At 52.5% G+C, this 23,952-nt stretch overlaps 2 protein-coding genes across 7 annotated transcripts in view; one reads left to right on the plus strand and one right to left on the minus strand.

Moving 5' to 3' along the window:
- On the minus strand, positions 1–18,864 carry CNN1 (calponin 1). 2 transcript variants are annotated; one of them, XM_081092467.1, is made up of 7 exons: positions 18,417–18,864; positions 4,466–4,587; positions 1,917–1,983; positions 1,684–1,821; positions 1,410–1,520; positions 837–983; positions 1–756 (listed from the first exon to the last, which is right to left on the minus strand). In XM_081092467.1, the coding sequence occupies exons 1-7, from the start codon at positions 18,699–18,701 to the stop codon at positions 511–513; spliced, it is 1,116 nt and encodes a 371-aa protein (XP_080948593.1). In that variant the 5' UTR covers positions 18,702–18,864; the 3' UTR covers positions 1–510. The 2 variants fall into 2 exon arrangements, with proteins under 2 accessions (XP_080948593.1, XP_080948594.1); XM_081092468.1 differs by lacking the exon at positions 18,417–18,864 and adding an exon at positions 6,549–7,981 and having other exon boundaries at positions 2–756.
- ECSIT (ECSIT signaling integrator) overlaps positions 18,254–23,952 on the plus strand; it is an 18,397-nt gene continuing 12,698 nt past the window's right edge. The window contains exons 1-2 of one of the 5 annotated variants that reach the window (XM_081092465.1): positions 18,254–18,725; positions 19,313–19,453. Coding sequence is in view for 1 of the 5 variants with exons in the window: in XM_081092463.1 (XP_080948589.1) it covers positions 19,041–19,101 (61 nt within the window). In the remaining 4 variants the exon portion in view is untranslated. Of the gene's footprint in view, positions 18,726–19,022; positions 19,102–19,312; positions 19,454–21,935; positions 22,111–23,952 lie in introns of those variants that run through there. The other 4 variants (XM_081092464.1, XR_013996065.1, XM_081092463.1 and 1 more) reach the window with 4 other exon arrangements.

Here is a 23,952-nt window from a genome sequence, read left to right on the forward strand (position 1 = left end):
TGATTTTATAGCCATTTATTGTGCTCCAGTGAAATAGAAAAAGAAAGTGCTCGCATTACAAACACCGCTGTCACATCCACATACGCCAGTCGCTGCAAACCAAACCGCGTGTGTCCGCTGGGTCTCTGGGCATGCAGTTGGCTCCCATTGTGGGAATGGGGTGGAGGCAGGCTGAGCCTGGGCTCTGGGGGCTTTGCTTGGGGGGCTTCTTGTCCTGGGGGGAACCCACCTGTGAGGGAGTGGGGGGCAGCTGGGGTAGCTTTGCTCAGTGCGTCCTTTGGATGCTGTTGGGAACACCTGGCTCGATGTTGGACACTGCAGTGCTCCGGGGAGGAGAGCCCCCCCCCCCCACAGATCCCCCAGTCTGCTCCTCCCCCCAATGCTAACCCTGTAGGCAGGTGCCAGGGTGGAGGGCGCCATGCAGGGGGCAGGGGTTAGCGGGGCCGGGCTAGGCCCTGCCGAGCAGCAGCCAGCCTCCCTGGGGGCGGGGAAGGCGGGAGGCCCAGGGCCCTAGGCAGAATTGTAGTAGTTGTGTGGGTGGTGGTTGTGGGCAGGCTCGCCCAGTTCGGGGTAATCGGTCGTCAGGCAGTACTTGGGGTCGTAAACCTGGCGCGGCAGCCCATACACCGTCATGCCCCGCTGCGAGGCTCCCTTGTTGCTGCCCATCTGCAGGCTGACGTTGAGACTGTCGCAGTGCTCCATGCCCAGCCCCGGCTCGAAGATCTGCCGCTTGGTCCCCGGAGCCGTCATGCCGGCCTGCGGAGGCAGCGCAGTCAGGCCGTGGGCATGGCGAAGGGCAGGAGCCCCACCAGCCCACCCCATGGCCCCCCACACACCTGGCTGGCTCCCTTGTTGGTGCCCATCTGCAGGCTGATGGTGGCCTGGTCCAGAGGTTGGTCCGTGCCCAGCTTGGGGTCGTAGAGGTGGCGCCGGGTACCATAGGCCGTCATGCCCTGCTGACTGGCAAACTTGTTGGTGCCCATCTAAGGATCCAGAAGGAGAGGCACTTCAAGGTTACAGAGCCTCACCACGGATGCCCATGGACACTCACAGGGCCTCTAACCAGGCACTGTTTCCACTCAGGCTACAGACAGGAAGCCGAGGCCCAGAGAGAGTGTCAGCTCAGTGAGTGGCTCAGAGCACCCGGGCCTGACTGACAGCTTCACGTCCCAGCGTGGCCACTCGTCACCCGGGAGAGCCTGACGGCTGGGCCAGCTTCTCCAGGCCTGTTTCCATATAAATGGTCTGACGGTAACAGCCTGCCTTCTAGAGCTGCCGTGGGAGTGGGTCAGGTGCAGAGTTAGAGCATCAAGGCCAAATACGCTGTCCCCAAAGCCCGCAGGGACCAGGATGCCGTCCCGCCTCCACCTCCAGCCGGGCAGTGCGCCTCGGGTGGGCAAGGGCAGTACCTGCAGCCCAATGATGTTCCGCCCCTCTCGAAGCTTCTCCGGCTCAAACTTCCGCTCCTGCTTCTCGGCATACTTCACACCCACATTCACCTTGTTCCCTTTCGTCTTGGCCTGGGGAAGGGACGGGGGGCGGGCAGGGACTGAGGAGGGGGCCTCGGGCTGCACGGTCCCCTCCCACCCACGCTGGGCTCAGGGACGTGAGTGGCCCCACCTGAATTCCAGCCCAGACCGCCCACAGCCCCCTGGCCCATGCCCACCTTGGAGCCACACTCACCATGCTGGCCAGGGCCAGGAGGGTGGACTGCACCTGGGTGTAGTTGGTGTTCTCGAACAGGTCATTGGCCTCAAAGATGTCGTGGGGCCTCACCCCGTACTTGGTGATGGCTTTGATGAAGTTTCCTATGTTCTCCAGCTGGAGAGGCAGGGGACAGTCAAGGCAGGGGCGGGGCAGAGGGTGGTGCTGAGGGGCTGTGGCAGGGGTTGAAAGCGTTAAGAGTCTGGGCTCACCTGGTGCCAATTTTGTGTCGATTCATTGACCTTCTTCACGGAGCCTGGCTGGAGCTTATTGATGAACCTACAAGGAGTAGGGGAGAGGAGTGACAAGGTGACCCCTGCTGCCCCCCCCATGCCCAACCCAACAGGACAAGGGGCCAGGATGACAGTCCGTAGGCGACATTCATGTTGCTGTTTCCCACTGCAGTCACCCTCACCTGGATCCCTCACCAAAATACACCCCCAAAACACAGGCAGGACCAAGGTGGGAAACCAGCCTGGCTGGTGTGGCTCAGTGGTTGAGCATCGACCTGTGAACCAGGAGGTCACGGTTTGGTTCCTGGTCAGGCACATGCCCGGGTTGTGGGCTCAAGCCCCAGTGTGGGGCGTGCGGAGGCAGCCGATAATGAATCTCATCATTGATGTTTCTATCTCTTCCCCCTCTTTCTTTCTGAAATCAATAAAAATATTGGGGGGGGGGGTGACGGGAAACCAAGCACAGGAGCAGACTGTCCGTCAGTCTCCTTGTCGAAGGTGGGGGTCCCCTGGTGCGCCCCACTCCTTGGGTCTGTGCAGTCTCCTTCACTCCTGTACACAAGGAGAGCCTGCAGCTCAGGCCTCACCTTCTCTGCCAACACTCACCCCTTGACCTCATCCAGTCTCTTGACTTCAAATGCCACTGACATGCCAGCCACTCCCCAGCATCTCCCTGGAGCCCCGGCCTCTCACTCTCCAACCCAGCTCCATACACAGATGTGTCAAATCAACGCACCCACCCCGGACCCCTGACACCCGCCTCTGCCCACAGAACTTTCTCCTTCCCAGTTCAGGAAACCCACCCTCCCAGGGCACAGGCAACACCCTCAGACTTGTCCTTGACTCTCCTCTGCTTTCTGTCCCCCCACACCCAGCCCCTTAGCAAGGCTCTGGTTCTGCCTTCCCAAGGCCACAGCTTCCCACCGCCCTGCACGGAGTCCCCAGCGGCTCCCTGTGGGCTCCCAGCGGGCTCCCAGCTTCCACCTCATCCCCTACAGACCCTTCCTCTTGCAGCTAGAATGGCCTTTTAAAAACAATTCCAGTTACTCCCCACCTCAAGATGCTCCCAGGGTTTCCTAACTCCTCAGCATAACTACCAGGCCCCATGTCACCCGGCCCCCGACCGACCCCCTCCACTCCCCCAATCCTCCTGTGCCAGCCACTCCCCTCAGGGCCTTTGCACTGGCTGCCCCCTTGCCTGGCCCACTCTTCCCTCAGACACCCGCCTGGTCTCCTCCCTCACCTCACCCAGGGTTCTGCGCAATGTTACCTCTCAAAGACCTCTCAGACCATTCTGCACAAAGCAGCCGCCTTCACCCGCCCCGGCCCCCATCCTCCCCACGACTCTTCCCACGTCACTTCCCACCATGAGCAAGTATGTGATTGTCCCATGGATTGTGGAACCCATCTCCCCGCTAGGACTAAAGCTCCCTGTGCGCTCGAGGCTGCCTTGTTCACTGTCCCAGGGCCTAGACCTGACACAGCGGAGGCTCCATCAATGCCGGTGAGCGGGGACCGAGTGGATGAGTGGCTCTGCACTTCCTTTCTTTGTTTCTTTGTTTGTTAGTCCTCACCTGAGGATATTTTCTCCATTGATTTTTAGAAAGAGGGAAGGGAGGGAAGGAGGGGAGAGGAGAGAGAAACATCAATGTGACAGAGACACATCGGTGGTTTGCCTCCCGCACGCCTCCCATCCGGGGCCGGGGAATCAAACCTGCAACCCAGTTACATGCCTTTGACCTGGAATTGAACCCACAACCCTTCGGTCCAAGGGCTGATGCTCTAACCATGTAGCCACACCAGCCAGGGCGGCTCTGCACTCGTTAAGGCCCAGCAGCCCTGACTGAGCTGGGACACCAGGCTGTCTCCCTACTCCTTGTCCCCAGTGGATACTGTAGAGCGAGAGACTCCTGTCTGCCCCCTTTTCAGCACTAGGGCTGGGTCAGGAACATTCCCAAGGGCACACGCTGGTCCTCACAGTCGCCTGCCCTGGGTCAGACTCAGAGATGCAGACAGGACCGCCCAGCATTGGAGCTGTTGCATCTGGAATCAGCTTGAGAGCTGTGAGGGCTTGCATTTTTTTTTTTTTTTAAGGTTTGCATCTTTCTCAGTGATTTGAGTTCTGAGAAGGGTAGAAAATCAGAGCCTACTTAAATTACCGTGGCACATCCCTCTGTCACCAAGACAGCGATGTTGCCTGTTGTCTTTTAGCTGTGACCTCTCTTTCTTGGGACGCTGGGGGCCATAGATGGGCCTGTGCGCGTGGTGGTTGAGATGCTAGAATCTGGAGTCATTTCCGTTGGAGGTGCATGGGACTGTGGGTGAGGTTTTACCTGACTCAGGCTCCGTTTTCTTTCCTGTTCAATGGGCACAATGACTATTTGCCATCTAAGAGGAGGGCTGTTTCAAGGTCTGAGATAGAAAGTGCTCAACCCAGCTCATGGTCGGTGAAGGGGTTGAGGCGGAGAAATGAATACCGGTTGGGGGTGAGCCCGAGGCAGAGTCTGGGCCAACAGTGCCCCACTTACTCGCAAAGAATGATGCCATCTTTGAGGCCGTCCATGAAGTTGGGGCCTATGCGGCGTCCTGTCACCCCCTCGATCCACTCTCGAAGCTCCTGTTCCCGCTGGAGGTCGTACTTCTGGGCCAGCTGGGGGTGGGGGGCACGGAGATGATGGTGAGGATTTGGGGGGCAGGCTTGGCTCCCTAAGCCTGATCTCCTTCCCCATCCCTTCCCAACTAAGGCAATTCTGCCAGTGTCCATGGGTGGGGGTGGGGGGTGCCTTAGGGGGCGGAGGGCCAGGGCTGAGGTGGCACCTGCCCAGGGGGCCATTCCGGGCATTCTGAGGTTTGGCACCAAGAATTCAAACGGGTGGGTGGAGAGGGGGATACTCTGAGTTGGGGGTGGTGCCTGGCCTCCCGGTTTCCCCTCCAGGCCAAACTTGGGGCTTTGCTTTCCCTGGCCCTGCCTCCTCTCCATCACCCCCTCCCTCCTAGCCCCCCCCCCCTTCCTGGAAGACTGGGAGCCTCTGGCGAAGGGGGAGGAGCCCTGAGGAGGTGCCCTGAATGCTGCCTTGCAGGGGACTGCTCTGTCTTGCATCTGTCTGTCTCCAGGTCGTCATCTGGGGCTCCAGCTCTGGCAGAGGGTCGGGCCTTGTCTCGGTCTTGCTTCTGGCTCTGAGCGCGCACCCTGTCTGTTTCTCTGTCTCTCCCCCTCCCGGGGTCCTGCGTCTCCCCCCAGCTGTGTCTGTCTTTACTTGGCCCTGTAGCCTGTCCCCATCTCTCCTAGTCTGGCTGGGGGTGGGGCCCACCATCCATCTGTGGATCACTCTCCATTTCGGACTTCAGGTTCCCTGCCTCTGGTGGGGGTGGGGCTCGTCTGTCTCCCCGCTCTACCCCTCCATCCCTCAGTCTTATCTCACCCCTGGCTCGCCCTCCCCCGTCTGTCTCTCTCCTGTCTCGGGCTCCCAGAATCTCCGTTTCTCTAGAATCCTCGGCCTCCAGCCCAGACAGGCTCCCAGCCCCTGGGGGACCTGACGGCCCCTTCTCCTGGGGGCGGGGGCGGGGGAAGAGAGTGGACCCCTCACCTGGCCCAGGCCCGGCCACCCCCCTCCCCACCAGCCTGGCTTTATAAAGCAAACCGGCCCTTATATAGCACGGCCCTGGGGCTGGGCTCCCTGAGGCCTCCTTATATGGCGTGGCGGCTCCTCTGGGCTCCTGGGCCGGCGCTGGAAGGGGGGGCAGAGGCGGGGAGCACTGGGATGTGTCTCCCACATGAGCACCCGCCCCCCCACCTGCTCCCTTCTCCAGCCACGAGGATCCCCAACCGAGATTCCAATACTAGCTCCGCACTTCCTCGCTCCCTGGCAAAAGCCGTCCGCCTCAGGGTTCCCCTCTGTGGAATGGGGCTGGGACTCCTCCCCTGGCAGGCCTCATGGGGGCATTCCAGTGGGCTGGAGACTTCAAGTTCGCTCCCTTGGAGAAGCTGACCCCATCCTGGTGTAGAAGGGGGGCGAGGCCAAGGGCATATGGCTCTGCACCTCCCTTTTGTAGGACCCTAGCTACTTGCCTCTCCACTTGGAACCTCAGTTTACCCATCCATAGCATGAAGGTCATGTCTCAGTGCCTTCCTAATGCCGAAATTAGGAGACCCCTGGCCTGTGCCTAATGCCCACTCTGCCCTTCTCAGCTGCCTCCTCTCCCTTCACTTTCTAGGCTTCACCTCCCAGGAACCCCAGCTCTCAAGTGCTCCCCAACTTCTTCGTCAGCCTGGGGGGGTGGGGACGATCAGCAAGTGTCCCCCAGCCCCCCAGGAAAACAAAGAGTTCATGGGGGACTCTGATGAAGTGGGGTCTTCACAGTGGGATGGCCGCTCTGTTTGCCTGCGGTTCCCGGCGTGCCCCCCACTCCCCCCTCCCCCCAGCAGCAGCTGTGGGCTCTGGGATGCTCAAGAGGGGGAGGAAGGCAACCTCTATGGTATACTTGTCCCTCTTCCCTCTCAGGTTCCAAGTCACATGGGACAGGCAGGAGGGCGTCCAGGGAACCCCAAGAGCGGGCCCTCTGGCCTGGCAGGGTGTGTAGGCCAGACCAGGGGCGGCCCTTTAGCCCTACCTTGTTCTTGACCTCGGCTGACAGACCGTAGGCGGGGCCTCGGTTGAAATGGGCAGAGGACATGCTGGCCGGTGGTGGTGGTGGCGGCAGTGGCTCTGAGGACGCCGCAGCAGCTGAGGCTCTGTCTGCACCCTCTTCCCTCCTCACACGTTTTTGAAGCTACGGAGGCGGCCCGGGCCTCTTCCAAGGCCCTCCCATTGGCCACAGGGGCCTGCCAAGGGGCGGGGCGCCCCCCCACCTTGGCCACCCCCCTTTCGTGATGTCAGGGCCTTGGTATTGGGAGCTGATTGTGTCATTGTTTCCACCTAGGGGGGCGGCCTGGGTTATTCTTTTGTGGGGGGCTTAGCCAGACAGAGGCCAACCTTACCCCACTCCTCCCCAACCCCCACTGTTCACCGGGCCTCTGGCTGGGTCTCCCAGTCCCTGTGTCTGTCTCAGAGGCTGTTGGCATCTCTGACGCCATCTCTCCGTGTCTCTCTCCAGTCCTGAGGCAGAACTGCCACTCGTGGTAGTGAAACCGCCCTCGGTTTAACTCCAGAAACCAACAGCCCTTAACTATAGACAACTCCCTTCTCTCTGAGCCTCTGTTATCACATCTGTAAAATGGGCGAATGGCAATGCCTGCCTTGTGAGAATCAGCAGACGCAAGGCCTCTGCCGTGACCAGTGCAGTGCCTGGCACAGGGGAGAGCTCAAGGAATGGCAGTCCTTTCTGCTGAGAATCTGGCAGCCCACCTCTGTCTCCGCAGCCCCTCATAAGACCCTGGGGGGAGCAAGAGCCTGGATCTCACCCTCCCCATCTGGGTTGAATGTGTTAGCAGGTTTCTGGCCATGGACATCCCCATACATCCCTGTCCCAGCCACGATGACCTGGAGGGAATTCCTGCAAGCAGCCCCAGCTAGCCAGCTCTCACCCCTGGACCACAGGGTGACATGCCCACAGCATGCCACGTATGTCAAGGCCAGATTAGTGACACCTGGCTGACATGCCAGCAATGTACCATGTTAAGGACATCCCATTGGCTGGCCATATGCTAAAGGCACAGCTGTGATATACTAATAAGACAACAGTCCTTATGTCAGGCCCTGTTGCACACACTGTACATGTGTCAACTCAATGCTCACAACACCCTCAGAGTGGGCATTGTTATTATACACAATCTAAAGATGGGGAAACTGAGGCACGGAGTGTAGAATCACTTCCCCAGTGTCACACAGCTTGCCAATGGCAGAGCAGGATTTGAACCCAGGTCCCTGCCCTTAATGCTAAGAGGCAAAGGCTGGTTTCTCAACCTCGGCGGGCACTGTTGTCATCAGGCTGGATAATTCTTCCTGGTGGGGCGCATCCTGGGCAGCATCCCGGGTTTCTGCTACCAGATACCAGTAACACTCCCTTAGTCTTGACAAACAGCAATGTCTCCAGACATGGACACATGATCCTGGGGGAGGGAGGACAGATCTGCCCCGTTTGAGAACGGCTGGGCTAAGGCAAGTAGGGACAGGTCGTGGCATGTGGGAGGTACACTAACATACATGAATGAACTAACAATTAACTCCTGGTACGTACTAAGTGCATTGGATCTGTTAACTCATTCCTCACAACAGCCTGACGAAGTGGGGTCGAGAGGAGGCACCGAGAAGAGAAGCCGACGGCCCGGGGCACCCAGCACGAGGTGGCAGAGTCAGGATTCGAACACGTCACGCCGGGATCCCGCCGGCGCAGAGCGGCCCTCGGCCGGCCACAGGTCGCTACTGCGCATGCGAGGACCCGCGCCCCGCGGCGCTGGCGGCCGGCGCCCCCTGGCGGCCGGGACGGGCGCGGCGAGCCTGGCAGGGACGCGGCGGCGGTGACGCGCGCGCTGACTCACCGCCCGCCCCCGGCGCGGCCGCCTGGCCATTTATAGCCTCGGCGCGGGCCCTGAGGTCACGGCCCAGGCACGGCGGGGCGGGGCGGGGCCCTCGGCGCAGCCGACCGGGCAGCCCGGGGTCCCCGCGGGCGGCCTTTCCGGGCCGGCCCTGCCCTCCGATCCCGGCCCGCGTCTCTGTGTCTTCCTTTCTCTCTCCAGGTCGCTCCTCGTCCGTCCGCGCCGCCCAGCCTTCCTGTCTGGCGGGGGTCTGCGCGTTCGCCTGCCTCTGCCTCTGTCCTCGTGTCCTCTCTCCTCTCTCCGTCCCTGTGTCTCTGGGTCACGCTGTCTCCGCTCCCTCCCTCCACGCCTCCGCCCGGTCGGTGGGAGTAGAGAGCCCCCCCCTCGGAACTCCCCATCACTCCGCTCCTCGGGAGCCTTCCCGACCCGGCCTCGGTGCCTCCGTTTCCCATCGAATGAGAAGATGCGATCGTGTAAGGAACAGGGTTTCCCAAAGGGCTCATTCAGGCCAAAGCCCTGGCACTTCTCATCCCGAGGGAGCCGCAAACCTTCCGACCTCAGCGCGCGCGCGCGCGCGCGCGCGCACACACACACACACACACACACACACTCACACACACACGCACGCACACTCACTCACACACACTCACGCGCGCGCACACTCACACACGCACACACACGCACACTCAACACACACACGCACACATACACACGCACACGCACACTCACACCCTCTGCACTCGCCTGTCTCCAGATTCCACCCAAAGCTCCTGTCCCCCTTTAACCGCCTATCCTGGCAGCCCCACTTGGCCAGCCCCCTCCTCACCAGCGTCCCCTCCTGAAAACAGGAAGAGGCTGTTGTCCATCATGGCTATCGTTTTGGGGGGCTCATTCCATGCCAGGCACAACCTCCTCTAATCCTCACCTCCACCCTCTGAGGGTGGAAACTCTTAGGCCCCATTTATAGATAAGGAAACTGGAGGTTCAGAAACTCCATGGGGTGGGGCTCTGCTTGTTCACTGCTCTATCCCCACTCCCCCACCGGCCAGATGCTCCTACAGCTCCCCATCCTCCCGCATGCCTCCCTTCAGTGCCCAAGCGAGCTCCCACCTCAGGACCTTTGCACTGGCAGTCCCTTCCACTTGGACACATGTCCACAAGAAGCCTACGTGGCCTTTCCTCGCTTCCTCTGCTCCAACGTCACCTTTTCCGAGAGGCCCTCCCTGACAACGTGCTCTAAGTAACAGCATCCCCTGCCACCAGACCGACTGTGAGTGGGCGGGCACCAGGGAGGGGGGCTGTTCACTTTAAGTGTTTGCACCTGGATTAAAATGTCTACCTCCATAAAAACTTTTATTTTACCAAGTGATCTTAAAGCACCTCCCCCCTCTAGTTCCTTTCCTTGCTTCCTTTTTCTTATAGTCTCCTATTTGCTTATTATCTCATCCAGCAAGAAACTCCATGGGGCGGGAGTCTGCTTGTTCACTGCTCTATCCCCAGTGCCCGGTACAGTGCCTGTCCATAGCAGGTGCTCAAAAAATGCTCAGTGTGTAAATAGAATTAGAGTGAGTGAGCCAGGTCCCTCAAACCCATGTCTGTCTGAAATGTTGCTACTTAACTACACACAAAGAACTGGCACAGATTTATATATATTGATTTCAGAGAAGGAGAGAGAGAAACATCAGTGATGAGAGAATCATTGATCAGCTGCCTCCTGCACACCCCACACTGGGATGGAGCCCGCAATCCAGGCATGTGTCCTGACCCGGAATCGAACCCTGACCTCCTGGTTCATAGGTCGACACTCCACCACTGAGCCACGTCAGCCGGGCAAGGGCGGGCACAATTTCCCAGTACCTCCTGGACATAGGACAGTTGAGGTGGGGTCATCTTTGTGTTTGCATTCTAACCCTCCTGAGAAGACCAGCTGGAGGGCAGGGAGGAGGTTGGTTCACAGGCTATGGCTTCAGTTATTCCAGGCCATTCTGCAGCTGCCCATTCTCTGGTCCAGCCTTGAACTTTGCAAGAAGTTTTGCAGGAAGAGCATCTAGATCAAGAGAACTTTTTCAAACCAGTGGGTAGATGATAAGACTGGCAAAAATCGGAATACTTGACCACAGTGCCTGGGAGGCTGTGGGAACGTTGTGGATGAGAGAGGGCAAAATGACAAGTATCCTTATCTTTTCTGATGGTTAATTTATGTGTCAACTTGGCTGGCTACACAGGGTGTCCAGGTATTTGGTCAAACATTATTCTGGGTGTTTTGGGATGAGATTAACATTCAAACTGGCAGACTTAGGAAAGCAGGCTGCCCTCCTCAATACGCCCTCCTCTTCCAATTCAAGTTGGAGGCTTGAATAGAACGAAACGACTGAGCCCCAGGGAGAAAGAATGTCTCCTGCCTGAGTGCCTTCAGTGGGACACTGGTCTTCTCCGCCTTCACACCAGAACTGAAACGTCAGTGCCTGGGTCTCAGGCCTGTGCCAGCTTCCAGACCAGAGCTCATACCATTGGCTCTCCTAGGTCTTTAGCTTGTCAACTGCAGATCTTGGACTTCTCAGCCCCCATAAGCAGGTGACTCAATTCCTTAGAATAAATCATTGTTATAATAAATATATTTTGTTATAATCATATATAACAAATCATATATATTCTATATTATATATAAACTAGAGGCCTAGTGCACAAAATTTGTGCACTTGGGGGAGGGGGTCCCTCAGCCTGGCCTGCACCCTCTCACAGTCCAGGAGCCCTCAGGGGACGTCTGACTAAGTCCGCAGTTGGACATCCTTAGCGCTGCCACGGAGGTGGGAGAGGCTCCCACCACCACTGCACTCGCCAGCCATGAGCCCAGCTTCTGGCTGAGTGGTGCTCCCCCTGTGTAAACGCACTGACCACCAGGAGGCAGCTCCTGCGTTGAGCACCTGCCCCCTGGTGGTCAGTGTGCGTCATAGCATCAATTTGCATATTAGCCTTTTATTATATAGGATCATATATACAGGATAGGGCAAAAGTAAGTTTACAGTTGTTCATATGGAAAATATGGTAACTCATAAGTAATAATACAAGAATAAACTTTCTCATACTCACAGCTGTAAACCTACTTTTGCCCTATGAGATATATATATATACATATATATATATATATATATATACATGCATGTATGTGTGTGTATGTATACTAGTGTGTGTGTGTGTGTGTGTGTGTGTGTGTGTGTGTGTGTGTGTAGAACCTGGGACCCTTCAGTCAGCAAGCCGATGCTCTAGCCACTGAGCCAAATCAGCTAGGGCAAGTCTGTAGTTTATTAATAGTATCATGCCAAGGGTCCCAGGTTATATATTTATATACATATTTAGTCCCATTTCTCTGGAGAACCCTGTCTATTTAGTGCACTTTCTGAACCAGCTTTTTTCTTTTTTTTTTAGAATAGCCCTTAGAAGTAAAGTGTCGGGATGAAGAATGAGCTAGGTGCAAGAACACTGATTTCAGTGCCTTTTTAATAACAAGTCGCCCTATAGCTCTGTCAGGGAACAACTGAGACAGACAAAGATGAGGCAGAATACGCAGTGTTTTGTTTAATTTAAATAAAGGCACTGTGGTGCTGTGGTTAAGGGTAGGGGCTCTGGATCCATATTCCATGGGTTTGAGACATACCCTGCTGCTTCCTGGCTGTGTGACCCTGTACAGGTGGCTTAACCTCTCCGTGCCTCATGTTCTCCTCTGGAAAATGGGCATATTAATAGTACCTGCTTCATAGTTTTTATTTATTTATTATATTACTACTTTTTATTTTGAGATAAGACTTACACACCCAGCCAGCACGGCTCAGTGATTGAACATTGACCTATGAACCAGGAGGTCATGGCTCAATTCCCGGTCAGGGCATATGCCCGGGTTGCAGGCTTGATCCCCAGTAGGGGGTGTGCAGGGGGCAGCTGATCAATGATTCTCTCTCATCATTGATGTTTCTGTCTCTCTCTCTCCCTTCCTCTCTGAAATCAATAAAAAAAAGTTTTTATGTCTTACAGAAAAGGTGCAAAATAGCATCAAGAGTTCTAATACACCCTCACCCAGTTACCCCTACTGTTAACATCTTATATAACCATAGTAAATTTATTAAAACTAAGAAATTAACCTTGGCACGATACTATTAATAAACTACAGACTTGCCCTAGCTGGTTTGGCCCCGTGTCTAGAGTGGCGGCCTGCTGACTGTGGGTCCCGGGTTCAATTCTGGTCAAGGGCATATGCCCACCTTGTGAGCTTCATCCCCAGTAGAGGGTGTGCAGGAGGCAGCGGGTCAGTGATTCTCTCTCATTGATGTTTCTCTTTCTCCTTCTCCCTTCCTCTCTGAAATCAATACAAATATACTAAATAAAATAAAATAAAAAGTAAATAAACTACAGACTTGATTCAGATTTCTTGTTTTCCTATCCATGTTCTCTTTCTGTTCCAGGATGCAATCCAAGGTCCCTCATCACATTTACTCATGTCTCCTTAGACTCCTCCAGTCTGTGACAGTCCCTCAATCTCTCATAACCTTGACACTTCTGTAAAGTACTGGTCAGTAATGGTGTACATTGTCTCTCAATTTGGTTTGTCTTGATTAGGTTGAGGTTTTGGTATGACTGGGAAGGATCCCAGGATACCAGAGAGGTGATGTTCTCGTGCGGGGGGAGGGTGGTGGGGTTATGATGTTACTATGACTCATCGCTGGTGATGTTAACCTCGGTCCCTTTGATAGGTGGTGTCTGCCAGGCTCCTCCACAGTGAAGCTGCTGTTTTCCATAGGGTTGTTTTGAGAACTGCGTGTTAAAGAGTCCACATAGTTTACACATACCATTGTGCTCTGTGTTAATAAATACAAAAAAAATATGTAAATGCTTGTGTTTGTACTTCTGCAAAGTAAATAACATGGCTCTGTGGTTGAGTGTTGACCTATGAACTGGGAGGTCCCTGCTCAACTCCAGGTCAGGGCATGTGCCCAGGTTGTGGGTTTCCCGTGTGGGGCGTGCGGGAGGCGGCCGATGGGTGATTCTGTCTCATCACTGATGTTTCTCTCTCTCTTTCGCTCCCTTCCTCTATGAAATAAATAAAAACATATTTAAAAAGGAAAAGAAAACAAGAGCTGTAACTGCCTCAAGAGGGAAATGGGCACTGGAAGCTCTGAAGCCAGGTTTTCAGATCAGCCGCCCCATCACTGCCCACATGTGCCCTCACCCACGTCCCAGCTGAGCAGAGCTAACTGTGCCTGCAACTTAGCGAGGGGTGCCCAGGAGAGGGCAGTAGTGTCCCCAGCAGCTGCCCAAATGGCTATCAACGTGCTGGGAAGGGGGTGTGCAAGCCATCCTGGACCAGTAGCTGATTGGCTGCAGCGCTTCTCAGATCAGCCAATCACAGGAAGCTTGATGGGACAGATCTGCTGTGGCTGCAGAGTCTGTGAAGCATCCCAAGGGTGGCTGTGTCTCCTTGTCAGCACCCTGCGTCATGGAGGCCAAGGGACCGCAGAAATGGCTTTATGGGGGAAATAACCATCCTCGCCTGGAGCCATTTCCAAGTCCCCATTTTATGCAATAACCCACTCAGGTTATTAACAGCTTACTTGGGGAGCTCAGGAGCCCCCCTCCAATCTAACCTTATCTTTTTTTAGGAGACTTAAAAAATTGTAGTAAAATATATAACATAAAATTTACCATTTAAAAAAATTTTTTTTAAAATATATTTTATTGATTTTTTACAGAGAGGAAGGGAGAGAGATAGAGAGTTAGAAACATCGATGAGAGAGAAACATCGATCAGCTGCCTCCTGCACATCTCCTACCGGGGATGTGCCCGCAACCCAGGTACATGCCCTTGACCGGAATCGAACCTGGGACCTTTCAGTCTGCAAGCCGACGCTCTATCCACTGAGCCAAACCGGTTTCGGCAAAATTTACCATTTTAAATGTATAGGTTTGTGCCCGACCAGCATGGCTCAGTGGATAGAGCATCAGCCGCAGACTGAAGGGTCCCAGGTTTGATTCCAGTCAAGGGCACATGCCTGGGTTGCAGGCTCAATCCCCAGTGTAGGGTGTACAGGAGGCAGCCAATCAATGATTCTCTCTCTTCATTGATGTCTCTCTTCATTGATGTTTCTATCTCTCTCTCCCTTCCCCTTCCTTTCTGAAATCAATAAAAATATATTTTTAAAGAAAAAGAAACTACTCAAAAATCTATCTATATATATAAAAGCCTAAGCAACCGTTATGGCAAAACAACTGGAATATCCAGTTACTATGATGCGCACTAACCACCAGGGGGCAGACGCTTAACGCAGGAGCTGCCCCCTGGTGGTCAGTGCACTCCCACAGGGGAGTGCTACTTAGCCAGAAGCCAGGATCACGGCTGGTGAGCGCAGCTGCCATGGTGTCGGGAGCCTTTCCCGATGCCACAACAGCCCTACTGAGTGGCGGCAGCAGGCACAACGGGCCGGATGAGCGTGGGTGGCACAGCACCCAGCCTCAATTCAGGCTCCTCCCTGACTGCCTGCTGCTTGGCTCACTGCTACATCCCCCGAGGGGTCCTGGACTGTGAGAGGGATGTCTGACTGCCAGCTTAGGCCCGATCCCTGAGGGGTACCTAAGCCAGTAGTCAGACATCCCCTGAGGGGTCACGGACTGCAAGAGGGTGCAGGCCGGGCTGAGGAACCTCCCCCAGTGCATGAATTTCGTGCACCGGGCCTCTAGTAAATAAAATATTTATTTGTGGTATGAAGTACAATTATGTTGTTGTATACCACCATCCACCTCCAGGACTTTTTTTCATCCTTTAAGGCCAAAACTGTCACTATTAAACACTAATTCCCCATCCCCTCTCCCTCAGTCCCTGGCACCTACCATTCAATTTTGTTTGTCTGATAATGTGACTACTCTAGGGTCCTCATGTAAGTATAATCATACAGTATTTGTCCTTCTGTGATTGGCTTATTCACAAAATGATAGAATTTCCTTCCTTTCTAAGGCTGAATAACATTCCATTGTATGTACATACCACATGTTGTGTATTAGTTCATCTGTCAATGGACACTTGAGTTGCTTTCACAATTGTGAATCACGCTGCTGTGAATATGGTGGGTAACTATCTGATTGAGTCCCTGCTTTCAGTTTTTCTGGGTAAATACCCGGAAATGGAATTGCTGAATCATTGCTCTATTTCTATTTTTATTTTTTTGAGAAGCCACTATACTGTTTTACATGGTGGCTGCACCATTTTACATTTTCACCAACAGTATACAAGAGTTCCACTTTCTTCACACCCTCATTAGCACTTGTTAGGTTCTGTTTGTTTTTTATAATCGCCATCCTAATGGGTGTGAAGTATTTAAACAGGCTTTTAAAGTATATCATGCATACAGAAAAGTATACAAATTACAGATCAGTGAATCAATTATCACTTTTTAAAACTTTTAAGTTGAGATATTAAAGTAAAATGCACAACTATTAATAGATAGCTCAATGAATTTTTACATATACATGTACATGTAATTGCCACGCAGCTCAAGCTATAAAACATTTACTTTTTAAAAACTCCTATTCTATTAATATCAACCATCTTGTTAATCACATGTAGCATTTTACATTTCTTTTCGAATATATTTTTACTGAGAGGAACGGAGAGGAAGAGATAGAAACATCATTGATGAGAATCATTGATCAGCTGCTTCCTGCATATCCTGAGAGGGGATGGAGCCCACAACCAGGGTATGTGCCCTGACCTGGAACTGAACTGTGACCTCCTGGTTCATAGGTCAAAGCTTAACCACTGAGCTACACCAGCTGGTCACATTTTACATGTTCACTTCATGAATTTGAAAACAAATTCTAAGCACTTGATGAACTTAAATTTATTTTCCTGTTTCAAGTTAATTTTATACTTCCATTTGGATCTAGCATAAAACCCGTAGTTGTTTTAAAATATGTATAAATATTTGTTGAATTAATGAATGTATTTTGATGTTTTGTTTGAGAAGGCAGGATGACAGAAGACATAAATAAAATCCCTAAATTAATACACAGAACACAGAGAATCAAGCTCTACACAAAAGGGACTAAAAAATGTTATTAATTACAGAAAGTAATATGTTCAATGTTCAAAAGTAGATTAAGGTTAACAAGATGACAAACAGTTTTACCGTTGCACTTAAGTTTTTATAAGCTACAAATAGTTGTAAAATATTTCTATTGAACTTGGGTCTTTGTCTGCCCCACTAGAATGCAAGCTACCCAAGGTCAGGAATCTTTTTTTGCTCCCTGCTGTTTCTCCAGGGTTAGAACAGTGACTGGTAGGTACAAAGGAGGCACTCAATAAATGCTTGCTGAGCCCTAGCTGGTTTTGCTCAGTGGATAGAGCGTCAGCCTGCGGACTGAAGGGTCCCAGGTTCAATTCTGGTCAAGGGCACATGCCCAGCTTGCAGGCTCGATCCCCAGTGGGGGGTGTGCAGGAGGCAGCCAATCAATGATTCTCTCTCATCATAGATGTTTCTATCTCTCTCTTCCTTTTCCTTCCTCTCTAAAACCAATAAGAAAATTTTTTTTTAAAATGCTTGTTGAGTGAATATGAGCCTTCTGGCTGTGGGATGGGCACAGCCTCAGGCTCCTCTGCACAACCTCCACCACTTTGGGCCTGAGTCCAAGTCTGCAGCAGGGTTTAGGGGAGCTCTTCCACATCTCTTCAATCCCTTCCCACCGGCTCTGGGGCGTGAGGCTCCCCCACCTCACGCCCTGGACAGCGTGACACGGTACACCCATAGAATATTGAGGATGTCCAGGTCCAGCAGAGCCAAAGCCAAAACCCCTCAAACTTTAAAACAGCGTCACAGTGATGCCAGCTGTACAACTACAACCATGGGCACACCACTCAGTAAGGCCACTAACAAGTTTCAGGGGCAGCTTGCTTACTCAACAACCAATTTTGGAGAGGAGAGTGGGAGTCAGGGTGAGGGAGGAAAAGGAGAATTGCAGGAAGATGCTCACATGTCTCCAGACCCAAGTACCCAAAATTGGCAAAGGGCTGAGAGCAGACACAAACTGGCATAAAGGTCTTCAGGTAGCAGTGCAGCCTACCCTGGGACTGGGGAAAGATTGGGGGCGGGCAAAGGTAGGGTAATTAGTCAGGTGTGTGGAAGGCAGTCACATGAGGCCGTCACAAGGACAGTTTCTAGGGTTTAAATATTGGGATGAGCATCAGGAACATTCATTCATTCATACATTCATTCATTCATTTTGTAACTAACATCTATTGAGCACCTACCAGGCCCAGTCCCCAATGCTAGGGACAATATATACAACAAACAAAATCTTCCTCTCCTCATGGAGCTAATATTAACAGCGCACAGGAGATGTTCAGTGGTGGGGAGGGGGAGAGAGGCAGCGTCCCAGGGATCTGAGGGAGGTGGTGAAAGCTAATGATGTCACCAGGTGCGGAGGGAGGTGGGCAGGGGATTGAGTGAATGTGACCCAGGGCCCACCCAGCTGGACCCCATCTACCATGGAGCAGGTTACCAGAGGCATCAGCCACAGTCTGTGGGTCGAAGGGAGCATGGAGCCCACTGACCACCCCCACACTCTGGACCTCCCTGTACAGGGTAGCTGGGGGCCTGGCATGGAGGGGTCAAGGCCCTGGGTCACCTTCTGCCCGGCGCTGGGGTGAGGAGAGAAAGCAGGCTGGCCCAGGAGGCTCCTTAGCTGTGCCATCCTTACTCGGAGAGTCTTCCCGGAGGGGCTCCTTACTCACCTGAAGTCCTTCAGCAGTGTCCACCCGCTTCCCCCTGTCACCGGCTCCGTCCCCGCCCCCACAGGAGCTCAGAGGAGGGTGAGAGTGAAGTGGAGAATAGCCACCTGGGCCCAGCTGACTCACGGAGAGCAGGCGGTACCGCCCGAGGGCGCTGATGGCCAGCGAGAGGAGGATGGACAGGCACCAGGAGAGGGAGGTGGGGTCTGAATGAGGGCAGAGGGGCTACGCACTACCTGGAAGCCTAGGCGAGAGTGCAAGGCGCCCCGAGGCCGGCTCGAGGCTGTGGAGCGCGCGCTGGATGAGCGCCAGAAGCGGGCACAAGACGAAGTCAGGAGGCAGAACCGCGGGAGGGGGCACCACGGGGACCAGCAGGGAGCGTCATTGCTCTGTAGCCATGTCCCCGCCCCAGGTACCTCCTCTGTCCGACTGCCCAGCTCCTGCAGCCGTCGGGGTGGATGCCAGCTGCACCCTCTCTGCTGTCGCCATGCCCGGAGGCAAAGGGATGATCCCGGGATCATGAACCTGCCGCGCAGAAGGGAAAGGTACGAATCCAGGGACCCGGACGCTGCATTTCTCACACTGGGAGGACGTCCACCTTTACTATTTCATTCCCACCTGGATCAACAGGCTCCCCGCCCAGGAACGACCCCGTCGCTCCTCCCCGGGCCATTCCCAAGCCCCAGGTCAGGGATGCGGTTTGCCTTATACGGGACAGGGGCTGGTTCATTATGAGGCAGCGCCCATGCCGTCCTCCCTTCCTATTGGTGCTCCTCCCTTTGGGGCGGGACCTCCCTAAACCCGCGTTCTTGATTGGCTGTCTTCCTGGCGGCCCGTGACCCGGAAGCTCTCTGGGCAACATGGCGGCGCCCAGCGGCCAGATGGCCGTGGTTCAGAGTCGGCGGCCGCCCGCGTTCGTAGGTAAGTTGTGGGTGGGGAGGCGAGCGCGAGCTGCGGGGCTCCGGAGCGGCCCGTTCTGGGCCGGCGGCGCGGGAGGGCGGCGCCAGCGGGACCCGGCGGCTGGGCCAGGGCACCGTGACCTCTGCGAGGCAGGGCGGGCGGAGACGCGCCGGGGAAGGCCGCTCGCTCTCCGTGCGCTGCCTGCTCAGGTCTTGAATTTGCCGTTTTGCAGATGAGGCAGCCGAGGCTCCGAGAGGGTGAGGCTGTCTCCTGCGCGCACGCCGCAGGTGGGCCGCTCGGCCGGAACTCGAGCCCGCGTGCGCCTGTCTCCCCCAGCGACCCCCGGCTCCCGGCGGCCCGCCGCAGAGCTGCTGTAGGTACACCCCGCCGCGGGCTTCAGGTTTATAGGTTAGAGTTTGTGGAAACTTGGTTCTGTCCGTTCCGGTGGCCTTGTTAGGCACCTGCCGTAGACCAGGTGTTGTCCCCGGTGCTGGAGCCGCAGCAATGAGGAAGGCAGGACAAATCCTCCATCTCCTGGGGGGCAGGGTGGGTAGGAGCCAGACCTGGCACAAGTCACAAATAAAAATGAACGGGTGGTTTCCGATGCCAGTAGTTGCTAAAAATGCATTCATCGGGGTGCGGGGGCTTCGAACAGGGAGTGAGGCTGCTGTCAGGACAGGCCTTTCTTTTCTCAGAACATAGGCCTGAATGACCGCAGCGAGCTGTGGCCTGACCTGGGGGAAGAAATGTCCAAACAGAAGGAAAAGCAAGCGCGAAGGTTCTGAGACCAGGATACATTTACCTTGTTTAAGAAACAGTGTAGCCGAAACCGGTGTGGCTCAGTGGATAGAGCGTCGGCCTGCGGACTGAAAGGTCCCAGGTTCGATTCCGGTCAAGGGCATGTACCTGGGTTGCGGGCACATCCCCAGTGGGGGGTGTGCAGGAGGCAGCTGATCCATGTTTCTCTCTCATCGATGTTTCTGACTCTCTATCCCTCTCCCTTCCTCTCTATAAAAAATCAATAAAATATATTTTTTTAAAAAAAGAAAAGAAACAGTGTAGCTGGGGTTGTAAGAGTTGAGTTTGGAGGAGTGGTCCCTGGCAGATTTTATCTTACATGTGATGTATCATTAATTTTAGGCAGAGAACACTGAATTCAGTTCACGTTTTATTTTATTTACTTTTTATTTTTTTAATTAATTTATTTATTTTTATTTATTTTTTAAATATATTTTATTGAGTTTTTACAGAGAGGAAGGGAGAGAGATAGAGAGTCAGAAACATCGATGAGAGAGAAACATCGATCAGCTGCCTCCTGCACATCCCCCACTGGGGATGTGCCCGCAACACAGGTACATGCCCTTGACCGGAATCGAACCCGGAACCCTTCAGTCCGCAGGCGGACGCTCTATCCACTGAGCCAAACCGGTTTCGGCACTTTTTTTTTTTTTTTAATAGTTTTATTGATTTTAGAGAGGAAGGGAGAGAAAGATATAGAAACATCAATGATGAGAGAGAATCATTGATCAGCTACCTCCTGCTCGTCCCACACTGGGGATCAAGGCCACAACCCCGGCTTGTGCCCTGACTGGGAATCGAACTGTGACCTCCTGGTTCACAGGTCGATACTAGGCCACTGAGCTACCCTGGCCAGGCTAGTTCACATTTTTTAAAGCTCCCTATGGTCAAGGTGGGGAGAACTGACTGGGGGCGCATAAGGGAAGACATGGGAGGCTGGGAGAGAGGTCGTGGGGGTGCTGGCCTGCAGATGGAGGGAAATGTATGCACTTGGGGTCGGTGTGGAAGTAGTCACCAGAATTACCTAATGGAGTAAATGGGGGCATGAGGGGTACAGTGGATTCAGCAATGACTCCTAGGTTTTAGGCCTGAATGACTAGGAATTGGTGGTGTCATTGGCCAGGAATGGGGAGGAAACAAGTTTAAGCAGGGATATCAGCTTGGCGCAAATTAAGTTTGAGACATCTGGGTATATGCCAGAGTGGCAGTTAGGTATGAAAGCTGGAGCTTAGGCGATAAACATTTGGATCCATCAGCACGTAGATCATCATTTCTCAGAGTTTAACACACAAAGAAACTTGGACACTGGTTAAATGCAGACTCTGATTCAGTAGGTCTGGGTTAGGGCTGAGATTCTGCATTTCTAGTAAACCCCCAGATGATGATACCAATGCAGCTGATCCCTGAAACACACTTTGAGTGGCCAACCTGTATATTAGGTTCTTGCCCTAGCTGGTTTAGCTCAGTGGATAGAGCGTCGGCCTGAAGGGTCCTGGGTTCAATTCTGGTCAAGGGCATGTGCCCAGATTGTGGGCTCGATCCCCAGTGTGGGGCTTGCAGGAGGCAACCGATCAATGATTCTCTCTCATCATTGATGTTTCTATCTCTCTCTCCCTCTCCCTTCCTCTCTGAAATCAATAAAAATATATTTAATAAAATAAAATAATAAATTAGGGTCTTAATCTTAGCTGCGTGTGAGAGTCATTGGAATGTGCTAAAATGCTGGTGCCTAGGCCCTGCCTCTAGGTATTCTGATTTAATATATCTGGGCATGGGGATTTTTAAAAGCTTCCTAGATGACTCTAATGTGAACAAAGTTTGAGAACCATTAGAGCTGCCTACAGGAATACAAAGGCGAGGAGAGGAGCAAGCTGAATGACACCTCAGGGTAGTAGACAGACAAATCGGAATGTGGGATTCTGCAGCCCGGTTACTCAAAGTGTGGTCTCCAGACCGGCAGCACCAGGATCTCTGGGGAAGCTTGTTAGATAAGCAGCCGGAGTCTGGCTCCCCCCCAGAGCTGCTGATTCAGAATCTGCCTTTTAACAAGATCCCAGTGATTTGTCTGCCCAGTCACGTTTTCAGACATTGCAAACTTTAGAGAAGGAAGTGGGTCTTGCTGACTAAGTGAGAAACAGGCCTGGGTGCTCGGAAGAAAATCAACAGTGTCAAGCAGGTGGGAGGAGGGTCTCACCAGTGCCACACGCTTCTGAGAAGTCATCACTGGCTTTGGTAAGTATAAACCATCAAGGGTGGGGTTAGTGGAGTGGTGGGGGCAGCGGCCAGGTTGGAATAAGTGGAGTATAGTATGTAGACACCTCTCAGGATAAAACTTTTTTGTAAAGGGAGCAGAGATGTGAAACAGGCTGGAGGGAGACTTCAGGTCAAGATGGGAGATGCTAGAGAAATTTTAATGAAATTTTAAAATTTTGAGGATGATCTAATACTTCCCAGTTCATTTTATGGGGCCAGCATTGCCTGATACCAAACCAAACAAGCACAAAAAGAAAACTACAGACCAGTATTTCTTATGAATATGGACACAAAAATCCTCAACAGAATACTAACAAACCAAATTTTAGTAACACATAAAAAGGATTATATGTGGAATTTATCCCAGAAATGCAAGGTTAATTTAAAATCTGAAAATCAGTTAATGTATAAAAGACAAAAGTCACACGATTATTTTAATAGATGCAACAAAAAGCATTTGACAAAATCCAATACCCTTTCTGATAATAACACTCAATATTTCCTCAACCTGATAAAGGACGTCTGTGAAAAACCCACAGCTCACATTGATGAAAGACTGGATGCCTTTCCCCTGAAATCAAGAGAAGCACATGGAAGCGGCTCTTGCCACTTCTATTCAACATTGTACTGAAGGTTCCAGCAAGGGCACTTGGGCAGGAAAAGGAAATAAAAGACATCCAGATTAGAAAGAAAGAAGTAAATCTATTTCTATTTTCAGAAGACATGATATTGTATATAGAAAATCCTAAGGAATCCAATAGAAAGCTATTAGAGCTAATAAGTGAGTTGTGCAAAGTTGCAGTATACAAGATCAAAGTAAAAGTAAATTTCATTTCCCCCTAGTTGGTTTTGCCTAGTATACAGAGCATCAGCCCGTGGAGTGAAGAGTCTCAGGGTTGATTCCGATCAAGGGCACGAACCACAGTTGCAGGCTTGATACCAGGCTCTGGTCTGGGAGTGTGCAGGAGGCAACCACTCCATGTATCTCTCACATAGATGTTTCTCTCTCTCCCCCTCCCTTCCACTCTCTAAAAATCAATGGTAAAAAATATCCTCGGGTGAGGATTAACAAAAATAAATAAATTCTATTTCTGTATACTAGCAATGAACAGTACAGAAACAAAATTAAGCCCAGCTGGTGTGACTTAGAGGTTGAGTGGTGACCTGTGAACCAAGAGGTCACTGGTTCCATTCCAGTCAGGGCCCACGCCCAGGTTTGATCCCCAGTAGGGGGTGTGCAGGAGGCAGCTGATGTGTCACTCTCGCATCCATGTTTTCTAAAAATAAAAAAATACATATTTTAAAAAATGAATGAAATATAAATAAATTTAACAAAAGAAATAAAAGACTGAAAACTATAAAACATTGTTGCAATTAAAGATCTAAATAAATGGTGATAATAAATAAATAAATAAATAGAGACATAGCCCATGTGTGTGGATCAGGAGACTTCACATTATTATTCAGATACAGTAGTCCCCAAATCAATCTACAGAGTCAGTACATCCCTATCAGAATCCCTCTGGCTTTTCACAGAAATTGACAGCTGATTCTAAAACCAGGAATAACCAAAACAATCTTATAAAAGAAGGACAAAGTTGGACTTACAGTTCCTGAGTTAGAAAACTATAATAACCAAAACTGTAGTACTGGTATAAGGTTCAACATGGATCAATGGGATAGAATTGAGAGCCCAGAAATAAACCCTTACATTTATGGTCAATTGATTTTCACCAAGAGTGCTAAGACAATAAAATGAAGGAAAAATAGTCTCTTCAACAAACAGGCCTAGGACAACTGGATATCCACATGAAGTGAACC

The sequence above is a fragment of the Myotis nattereri genome (assembly GCF_964212035.1).
Source record: "Myotis nattereri genome assembly, chromosome: 5".
NCBI classification, from domain to species: Eukaryota; Metazoa; Chordata; class Mammalia; order Chiroptera; family Vespertilionidae; genus Myotis; species Myotis nattereri.